The sequence below is a fragment of the Furipterus horrens genome, unplaced genomic scaffold (genome assembly GCF_987537825.1).
Source record: "Furipterus horrens unplaced genomic scaffold, mFurHor1.1.pri manual_scaffold_6, whole genome shotgun sequence".
Classification (NCBI taxonomy): domain Eukaryota; kingdom Metazoa; phylum Chordata; class Mammalia; order Chiroptera; family Furipteridae; genus Furipterus; species Furipterus horrens.
The window spans coordinates 80,809,823-80,821,388 of NW_028327176.1; the positions used below are offsets into that span (position 1 = coordinate 80,809,823).

At 37.2% G+C, this 11,566-nt stretch overlaps 1 protein-coding gene across 1 annotated transcript in view; it reads right to left on the minus strand.

The window, feature by feature from the left end:
• Positions 1-8,821, minus strand: part of IL18RAP (interleukin 18 receptor accessory protein) — a 34,782-nt gene extending 25,961 nt beyond the window's left edge. Inside the window, 4 exon segments of the mRNA XM_090280373.1 lie at positions 1,144-1,327; positions 1,423-1,744; positions 2,196-2,365; positions 8,681-8,821. Of these exon segments, the coding sequence (XP_090136499.1) occupies positions 1,144-1,327; positions 1,423-1,744; positions 2,196-2,265 (576 nt within the window). The 5' untranslated portion in view covers positions 2,266-2,365; positions 8,681-8,821.
• Positions 8,822-11,566: the final 2,745 nt, after the last annotated feature.

Consider the following 11,566-nt stretch of genomic DNA (forward strand, 5'->3'; position numbering starts at 1 on the left):
TCTTATTAGCCTCATTTTAAAGGTTATAAAGTTAATGTTTTTTAAATTAGGATTTTATTGAAGCCAGCACATTTTCAGTGTCACTTTAAAACACAAATGTGAGACATTAAGCACATTACTCATCATCCCGGAATACTTATTCCTACAATAGACATAACACCTGTCCACCTATTGTTACCAAGTCTCAAGAAAATCAAGTGAGAATATGTCTTCTCATATCACAAGAATTTTACTCCCATAAGTCTCTAATTGTTAAGTCTTGGAGTGCATAAAACCACCAGATAAACAGGGGTTTCCTTCAATTAGTGGCAATTTAAAATGATTTTTTATATTAGCAAACAGATATATTTTGAAGTCAAATTTAAAGTTTCACATGGTTTTTAAGGCAAAGTACTAGACTTTTAAAAAAATGTTACAAGTGTAGGAAGCAATTTAAATTCTATTCTCTGATTCCATTGTCCAGGGGTCAACTGACATAAGGTTTGAGGAGATACTTATGATGCATTTATATATCTGTTAGCACTTGGTATAACTATAAAACACAATGAAAATGTGAAGTGTTTTTGTTATGTTTACTCAAATTTGGTTTATAACTCAAAATTGTTATGGAACTTGCCTTTCTCTGGCCCCTGTTCTGTCTTTCTCTTAGTATAGCACTCCCTCCTCACTGTCTCACCTGCCACTCAGGGCCACCCAGTATTTGCCTTAAATGTCTTCCAGATGTGACCACTTAGAAAAGTATTCTACACTCTTACGTCTTTCAGGAACCCTTCAGGTCTCACTTGGTGAGTGCTCTCTTCTTTTTAGCAATGCCCATTGCTCTCTAAAGGCAGTAAAATTAACAAATCTGGCCTTCTGCATGAGTGTAAGTTGCATGTTGATGTCTTACTTCACATGTATATACTAGACTTTTAGAAATGTTCCTAAAACCATCAAAAGAATGGCTCTAATAACTGGAATATCAGGGTCTGTGACTATCTAGGAGAGAGAGCTTTTTAGAAAGTTGGGTCTTTTTGGAGGCACAAGGCCAGCCTTTGGAAAGTACTAGCCTTCAGACCCTCAAACCCATATTTCTATATACTGATAAAGATGTTACCATTAAAAACCATCCTTTCACATCAGTTTTGGAAAAGTCATTCTTACCTGGTACCAGGTCACCTCTAGACTCTGTGCATCACTTTGGCAGCCAAGACTGGGGCAATATATGGAGCCAATGGTACCAAGAATGAGGTATTGCTTATACAGTACAGAGTTCACACAGGACATGTTTGTGTTGGGTTTAACTTCTAAGATCATCTTAACACAACAGGCCTCATCTTGGGGGCTCCTAGGAGAGTCAACAAATTCTGTGAACATAGATATTATATCCAGATAATACAGGATTTGGCAGTGTTTTCAGATAAGAATACATTTGGAACATACCTAATCCTCGGTCTACAAATATATGACCCGGCATTGTTTATCTCTGTGGTCAAAAAACGTAGGGTAGTCTTGTTCAGGATGATGTTAGAATAGTTTCTAGTAATTTCTTTTAATGTATCTCCATTTTGAGGTTGTAGGTACCACTGAACATCAGATAGGTTCTTACTACCACTGCAGGGCAAGTGTTCAGGGCCTTGGGTTGGTGAGAATGAACTTTTGTGGTAGAAATGGGATTTCTGTGGCTCCGGTAAGTCACAAAATAAGAGAAACTCCTCTTCACTCTTTGAAGAATATGTCCAAAGAAATTTTTTGGTGAAGCAACCTGAAAACCACACACACAAAAAAAGAAAGCAACACAGAAATGCATTAGAAGATGACACTCTGACTTATCTTTACAAAGAGTAGCATGTCTTTCTCCTTCACTGTTCCCATTTCACAGGGAAAACAAAGTTCTCATGCTAACTGCTCCCAGGGGACTTCAGCATCATCAGTGGCAACAGTGGCTTCCAGGTAAAGGTGGCAGACCCACCCCTTCATTTCTCTTCGGCTGCTCTCACTGAGCACTCACCTAGTGGTAACTGGGTTCTCCATCAGTGACTGATACCAGCTGAAAGTCCTTCACCCCAATAATTTTTTTCTCTTACACTCATCTTAACATCAAGATGAATGTTTTCTGTATTAATATGTCATGCTAGTGATATATCAAATTATCTGTCATTTTAAATTTTGACTACAAGGTTCACAGTGTTAACTTGAAAAATTAAATCCCTTACCTGAAATATTAAATCCTTCAAATCTTTCTCCTGTGACAAGACAAAGAAATATCCACCCCAAATAAAGCATTATTCTCCCTAGGTACTGTTGTCCCTTCAGTAACTTTATTCTGTGGCCAGAATAGAGTGCATTGTGACTCAGAGCTCTGCCCTGAGCATCCTCTTCATTTCTGTAAATAGAAAACAGAGAAATCAGAACTTATGATCAAAATGTAAGTCACACAGAAAGTTTTAAAAGGGCAGGTCCTCCCAAATGAGCTGTCATATGTCCACAAAGGTATGGTATTTTCAATGGTATGTAGCAGTTTCTGCATATGTCATTTCTTAGACTTCTGAAAGAGGGAGAACATTTCGAGCTCATAGTATCATTTGGAACTTTGCACCACGCACTGTGTTCTTTCAATCCATTTACTCACAGAAGTCCTTTATTTTAATTTTAGAAAGAATTTATTTTTTTTCAGATTTCCTGAGGAAAAGGAAAAACCAAGTTCAACAAAAATGTCTGTACCCTTATAGAAACTAGTGATGTAACTCATGTATAAAGTTTGAAACTGTATGCACATAAGCAGTTTATAATAACTGTTAGATAATAGAGTATTCTTGACTCTCTGTGCCTCAAAAAAGAAAGGAAAATTTGTTACTGAATGGCATTACTACCAATCCTCTGAAATATAAAAGGGGGGCATGTCATCTCAAGAGAGAGTAAGCCCTGACCAATGTGGCTCAGTTGGTTGTCATCCCACAAAGCCAAAGGTCTCCAATTCAATTCCCTGTCAGGACACAGGCCTGGGTTGTGGACCCAGTCCCTGGGCAAAGCACATACAAAAGGCAACTAATTGATATTTCTCTCTTGCATTGATATTTCTCTCCATCTCTGTCACCCTCCCTTTCCCTCTCTCCAAAAATAAATAAATAAAATATTTTCTGAAAGACAGAAAGAGAGAGAGAGAAAGAGAGGAAGAGAGAGAGCCTGCATGGTTTTCCTGGTGGTTTTGTCCCCCTTGTTGATAAGATGCCCATTGGAATGTTCAACCCATTTACAAGCGATGAGAAATAAGGATACTGGGAGGGTGTGCTAGTCCATTCCTTCCATAGCAGAATATCAAAGACTAGCTTGTTCACGAACAACAGAAAATCATTTCTCATAACTCTAGAGTTTGGTAAGTCCAAAATCAAGGCACCAGCATGATTAGTTCTGGTGATGACCTTCTACCTGGTTAATAGCCAGAGCTGCTTGTGGTGACCTCACTTGGTGGACAGTATTAGAGATCTCCCTGAAGTCTCTGTTATAAGAATACAAATCCCATTCATGAAGGCTCCACTGTTATTATCTAAACAACTCCTTAAAAGCATCACTACAGTATCATCTTTGAGGGTTAGAACTTCAACATATAAATTTGAAGTTGAGAGGAACACAAATATTCACATTATATCAGTAGTTAATATTTGATTATTATTTAATTTTATTTTGAGAGAAAAATAAACTGTTCTATAGAACAGTTTTTCCTATGCCTCTGAGAGTTCTATTATTACTAACATAAAAATGACCTGTGTATTATTCTTGGGGTTACAGAAATAAGGAAATTTAACCCCTGAACCTTAGCTAAAATTTTCTTCTAAAATATTTCCATACTGTTTTAGGTAATTTGGAGAAGGGGACAAAATTACAATGTTACAGCCCTGTATTCAGGGGTCTGGAGACAGAAGAACACAGCAGGAGGAATCACGATACCTGATATTAAACTATACTACAAAGCCACTGTGATCAAAACAGTCTGATACTGAGATAAGAACAGACATATAGATTAGTGGAACAGAATAGAGAGTCCAGAAATAAACCCAGACCTCTATGGTCAACTAATATTTGATAAAGGAGGAAGGAACATAAAATGGAGTGAGAAGAGCCTCTTTAACAAATGGTGCTGGGAGAACTGGATAGGGACTTGCAAAAAAGTGAAACTAGATCACCAACTTATACCACACACAAGAATAAATTCAAGATGGATCAAAGACTTAAATGCAAGCCATGACACCATAAAAGTCCTAGAGGAAAACATAGGCAGGAAAATTTCAGATATCCCACATAACAATATTTTCATGGATACATCACTTAAGGCAAGAGAAATAAAGGAAAAAATAAACAAATGGGATTACATCAAACTAAAGAGTTTCTGCTCAGCAAAAGAAAACATCAGCAAGATGAAAAGGAAACCAACCATATGGGAAAACATATTTGCCAATGACATCATAGACAGGGGACTGATCTCCAAAATATATAAAGAGCTTATACAACTCAACATCAAGAAAACAAACAACCCAATTAAAAAATGGGCAAAGGGCCTGAACAAACACTTCTCCGAAGAGGACATACAGAAGGTCCATAGACACATGAAAAAATGCTCAACATCATTAGCCATCAGGGAGATGCAAATAAAAACCACAATGAGATACCACTTTACACCTGTCAGAATGGCCATCATCAACAAATCAACAAACAACAAGTGCTGGCGAGGATGTGGAGAAAAGGGAATCCTAGTGCACTGCTGGTGGGAATGCAGACTGGTGCAGCCACTATGGAAAACAGTATGGAATTACCTCAAAAAACTAAAAAATGGAACTGCCTTTTGAACCAGCAATTCCACTGCTAGGATTATACACAAAAAATCCTAATACACTAATTCAAAAGAACTTATGCACCCCTATGTTCATAGCAGCACTGTTTACAATAGATAAGTGCTGGAAATAGCCTAAGTACCCATCTGTAGATCAGTGGATAAAAAAAACTATGGTACATTTACACAATGGAATATTATGCAGCAGAAAGAAAGAAGGAACTCCTGCCATTTGCAACAACATGAATGGAACTAGAGAGAATTATGCTTAGTGAAATAAACCAGGCAAAGAAAGAAAAATACCATATGATATCACCTAATAGAGGAAACTAAAGAACAACACAAACAAAAGAACTAAATAGGACAAAGAGCAGAATAGCAGTCAATAGGGGGGAGGGAGGAGGGAGAGAAGGGGAATAAGTAAGGGAAGAGTTTAGTCAAAGAACGTGTATAAATGAGTCATGGACATGGACAACAGGGAGGGATATGGTTTTGGGAAAAGGGGTGGGCTGGGTTCGGGAGAGAAATATGGGAAAAATGGGACAACTGTAATTGAAAAACCAAAAAAAAAGAAAAGAGAGAGAGAAATCAAAAGAATAAAGAACATACCTTGGGGCATGGATTTTAAATATAAATTTAATTTTATCTTAATGTAAAATATACCTTTATTCGTGAAAAGTATGACGTAGAACTATCCATAAATTGATATTTGATAACAGTAGATAAAAATACAGAAATCATCTATGGACTCTTTTTTCTTTTAAGATCATGAGAATTAAAAACTTACAGATGATATATTTTTAAAAAAGGGTCTGACACAGTGTGGAGAACAATGTTAAAGAAAAAATTACTTTGACACTGAGTAAAAGAGCAAGGAAAACTTTGTTCAAGACCGTTGTACTAGGGGAGAGAGATCAAGCTCAACTCCGAATATAGCAAAGACAGATGAGGATTTATAGCCAAAGAGCAATGTAAGGAAATAAGGAGATGGAAAATTACTAAGAGAAGACATCAAGGGCTGGAGTATTCTTGTTAAAATGACCTAACAGGGTTCTTCCTGCAGGCAGTTCAAGGTTTTAGAAACAAGGGTGGGAGAAGAGGAACTTGATCAGATATCAAGGTGGCTGATCAAATATCCAGGATGGGAGGACGACTTGGCATAAGTCTTTGCTAAAACTGGGCTGTGCCAAGTCTTAGAACTAGGACCAAGGTTCAGGCTCAGTTGAGGTCTTCAGAGGATCTTGACTAAAATTTGGTCAAAGAGAGAGTCTTTATCAACAAGAAAATGCAAATAAACAATTCCATGAAAATGAAATAAAGAAACAAATGTAGTGATAACAGAAAAAAAAGAAATAAAGAGGGAAGAAAAGAAATGAAGGAAGGAAAGGAGGGGTGAAGGGAAGAATGAAGCAGGAAGGAAGGAAGGAAGGAAGGAAAGAAGGAAAGAAGGAAGAAAATAAGTTATACTAAATATTGTATGGCCACTCTGAAAGTTACTTTTAAAAATATTTTCCCCACACATTTTTAAAAATTTTTATGAAGCTAAGAAAAAAATCAATATCTCTTGCTATTAACACCTACCCAGCTATGAAAATTCCTCTCTTCACTCCTCCCTATTCCTTTACCACTCCCTCCACCCACCATTCTTTCAGGACCTTTCTTTCCAAGTGTCTCCACCTTTTCTCATAAAGAAACACTTGGCTTTCATCATCTTATAAAATTCTCCATTTTCAACACACACACACACACACACACACACACACACATACACACACCATGTCTCCAACATCTTCAGATGCAGGAGAAGAGAATAATTTTAATATTTAGAAATTAGTTAACAATAATTAACGTTTCTCTTGCAGAAACATTGAGCTGGAGGTATCTTTGGGGATCCAATTGGAAAAGTCCAAGGACAGCCAAGTGGTACTCAGAGAGGAGTCTGAGCATCAGCATCATGGGGGACAAGGGGGTTCAAGCCACAGAAGTCTGTCAACTGCCAGGGGAAAGCAGATAGACTTCCCTGAGGAACACCAGTTTGAAGGGTATGTCAGGGCTAAGAAAACATTAAAAAGGATATGCCCAAAAGGAAGAAATAAAACAGACTATGGAGAGCACTGTGACACAAAGCACAGAGAACGTGTGAGGGACGGACTAGATGTCAATATCAGAAGCTATGGAGGAACTGGACAGAAAAAAGACTGAAAGGATCCATTAGGTTTGGCTGCCAGGGGATAAGATGGGCATGTGCAGAGGGAGGATGAGATGATATGAGAGCTGTGCTGTGATGAGGAAGTAGGGAAAGGAATGTGGGAAGTGGGGACAAGCTTAATCTTCCACAAGCTGCACAGTTCAGGGAAAATAGGGTGGTGTTTTCTCCTTTGTTGATGGAGGTTTTCACATGATTCCATTGTGAGAGAAATGAGTAGGCAGGGTATCAGGTCAACTACAAGTGGAAATGAGAGAGTTCACTGACTGACTTCTGTGAGGAGATAGGAAGAGATACAACCCTGAAAACCAGAGACATTATCTTGGATAGGAGATGGGCAGAGCCATGCAGCATGAGCAAGTCTATCCAGACCAGTTCGCTCAGGTGGGAACCAGAAGTACAGGATGCTTCCAGCTGACTGCTGATCTGAAAGTAGGGAGTGCTCAGTGCAGAAGCATCTTAATGATATGGTGGAGGGCCTTGAAGAATGCCAGGGACAGGGATCAGAGTCACTGCATTATTTATCCCTGCTGGTGGTCCTTTCTTATAAGGACTATGATCAAGGAAAGGAACAACAATAAAGCAACTGCCTTGGAAAATGTGGTATGCCTTTCTCACCTTCTTTTCTTTTGCCCACAAAGCTCCTGAAAAAAACATCTTCCCATCTTCCCATCTCCAGCCTCTGGAGGCATCTTTCTAAAAAGCAAGGCTGAGGATGTCATTTTTATGCTAATAATTTCACCAGCCTTACTGCCTATGAGATAAAGAATCAATTCTCAAGCGCCATGGCTATGTGTAAAACCCTGCATGACCTGATTTGGATTTCTTCTCCAGAAAGACTCTCCCTGACCGCCTGCATGAGAACTATCCCTTCCTTCTGACTACTGCGCCAGCTGGAACTAATCTCTCATAGTACTCATTTGATATTACTCTGTCTTAGCAGACTCCTGCTCTCTTTTTACTATCTGGTCATGCTCTGGAAGATAGCTATTATCCTCTTACTGATGGACAAACAAAACTGATATTGCTTGAAATAGTGGTCCCACTATTAATGGATGAGTATTAGAAGAGAAATTTATGTACAGATGTGGAGTGACTCAAAGACTTTCATCATCCCATTACCACATGCTGTCCTCTCACAGAAAGAGATGAGAGCCCATCAGGGTAACTTTAAGTGTCTAAAGGGTGTTTTCTTCAAAACATTTTTTATAGTTCTTTTTGAAAGCCATATTTATTTTGTCAGAGATTGAGAATTACCCCCTGTTCAGATGGTCAAGGCTACAACTTCAATTATCTTTGGTTGTTAATGAACTAAAAATTTCACTAACCAAAGCTTTGGGTAGGAATAGGGGAAAGAGAAAAAATGCTGGAGAAAGCAGGTGTCAAATTTGGCAAACACCTTAGTCCTTCTATTCACTTTTTCTGCAAAATGCTCAAAGCATTATAAATATGTTTATTTTATAACCACCAGTTTTTTCACAAACTGAAGGCTCCAGATACATAGAGATGTAAATTGTGCTAGTTAGATAGTGCATCTATCATTAAAAAATATTTTATGAGAAAGAATTTTGTTAGCAACTCATTTTGAAAATTATTTAAGCTCTTTTCTCAGCTTACATTTTCTGGTTAAGACATATACATATTTTTAAAAAGTACTATTGTCTTACCTTTATTTCCTGTTCTTAAGGCATAAAAAAGAGGAAGAAACTTCATCATTTCCATGATTGTTGACTTTTCTATCTGAAGAAGAATATGTGAGAATATCCAGTTTCTAAGAGTTCTACTGTATCTCCTCCTAGCCAGAGAGATAACCTGAGAAGACAACAACAATTTAACTCTTACAAGTTTGGAAATGATGAGTTATAACTGGAGAGAAAAAAATCATTAGTATTTTGTAAGTGATTATTGACATTGTCAAATCCATAATCATACAGAGGAAAATCAAATTAACTACCTCTATCAGTAGAAGGAAATGACCTGACGATGAAGCATCTAAGACTCTTTGACAACCTCCTCCACTAGATAAGGCTTGTGGTTAGGCTTAGTTGAAAAGTGAGTAAGCCTATTTCCTTTACAGGAGTTTCCTATAAAGACTATTGCACTCAATTTCTCGACTGTGGGGTTTTTTGTTTTGTTTTATTTGGTCTTTGTTTTTTGTTTTTTCTGTCTTGAACACCTCACCCCCAAAAAATGTAACCTTGAAGTGTAAGCTTTTCTTGTGATTAACTTTCTAATTCTAAAAGAAAAAAAAATCTAACACCATTTAAATAAAGTGAGAAATTATTGCTACAGAGAGGGACATAATCTAAAATCACCAAGGTTTTTTGTCACTATTTATTAAGAGAGAGCTTCAAAATATAACATACAATTAAGAATGCCATTGTTCTTTGATAAAACAATTGAAGTCATTTAATAAAGACCTTACAACACTCTGAGACCATATTGGTCAGAAAAAGCTTTATCTAGAAAGTATCTTCATTAACATCATCACTCAGGATCTCAGATTTTAATAAAGATAAGACTGCTTCTTTTGAACACATCAAAGTTCAGGAATATTTCTATACATAACTACAATATAACATGAAATACAAATGAAGACTAAATTCACTTTTTAAATTTTTTTATTTTATTTTTTGGTTTTTCAATTACAGTTGTACCATTTTTCCCCCATTGCTCCCTCCCACCCAGCCCACCCCCTCTCCCACAATCATATCCCTGCGCGTTGTCCATGTCCATGAGTCATTTATACACGTTCCTTGACTAGACCCTTCCCTTACTTATCCCCCTTCTCTCCCTTCCCTCTCCCCTCTACTGACTACTATTCTACTCTTTGTCCTATTTAGTTCATTTGTTTGTGTTGTTCTTTAGTTTCCTCTATTAGGTGATATCATATGGTATTTTTCTTTCTTTGTCTGGCTTATTTCACTAAGCATAATTCTCGCTAGTTCCATCCATGTTGTCGCAAATGGCAGGAGTTCTTTCTTTCTGCTGTATAGTATTCCATTGTGTAAATGTACCACAGTTTTTTGATCCACTCATCTACAGATGGGCACTTAGGCTGTTTCCAGCATTTAGCTATTGTAAACAGTGCTGCTATGAACATAGGGGTGCATAAGTTTTTTTGAATTAGGGTTTTAGGTTTTTTCAGGTATAATCCTAGCAGTGAAATTGCTGGTTCAAAAGGCAGTTCCATTTTTAGTTTTTTGAGGTAATTCTATACTGTTTTCCATAATGGCTGCACCAGTCTGCATTCCCACCAGCAGTGCACTAGGGTTCCCGTTTCTCCACATCCTTGCCAGCACTTGTTGTTTGTTGATTTGTTGATGATGGCCATTCTGACAGGTGTAAAGTGGTATCTCATTGTGGTTTTTATTTGCATCTCTCTGATGGCTAATGATGTTGAGCATTTTTTCATGTGTCTATGGACCTTCTATATGTCCTCTCTGGAGAAGTGTTTGTTCAGGTCCTTTGCCCATTTTTTAATTGGGTTGTTTGTTTTCTTGATGTTGAGTTGTATAAGCTCTTTATATATTTTGGAGATCAATCCCTTGTCTGAGATATCATTGGCAAATATGTTTTCCCATGTGGTTGGTTTCCTTTTCATCTTGCTGATGTTTTCTTTTGCTGAGCAGAAACTATTTAGTTTGATGTAGTCCCATTTGTTTATTTTTTCCTTTATTTCTCTTGCCTTAGGAGACGTATCCATGAAGATATTGTTACGTGGGATATCTGAAATTTTCCTGCCTATGTTTTCCCCTAGGACTTTTATGGTATCACAGCTTACATTTAAGTCTTTGATCCATCTTGAGTTTATTCTTGTGTGTGGTGTAAGTTAGTGGTCTAGTTTCACGTTTTCGCAAGTCCCTATCCAGTTCTCCCAGCACCATTTCTTATGAGGCTCTTCTCACTCCATTTTATGTTCCTTCCTCCTTTATCAAATATTCATAGAGGCCTGGGTTTATTTCTGGACTCTCTATTCTGTTCCACTGATCTATATGTCTGTTCTTATGCCAGTACCAGACTGTTTCGATCACAGTGGCTTTGTAGTATTGTTTAATATCAGGTATCATGATTCCTCCTGCTGTGTTCTTCTGTTTCAAGATTGCTTTTGCTATTAGGGGTCTTTTTTGGGGGGTTCCATATGAATTTTTGGAGTATTTGTTCTAGGTCAGTGAAATATGTCATTGATATTTTAATAGGGATTGCATTGAATCTGTAAATTGCTTTGGGTAGTATGGCCATTTTGATGATGTTGATTCTTCCCTTCCAAGAACATGGTATTAGCTTTCATTTATTTGTATCTTCTTTAATTTCTTTCTTCAATGTTGCATAATTTTCAGTGTACAGGTCTTTTATCTCTTTGGTTAAGTTTATTTTTATGTACTTTATTTTTCTTGTTGCTATAGTAAATGGTATTTTCTTTTTGTCTCTGTCTCTGATATTTTATTGTTGGTGTACAGAAATGCTTTAGATTTCTGTATATTTACTTTGTACCCTGCTATTTTGCCAAATACACTTATTATATCAAGTAGTCTTTTAGTGGATTTTATAGG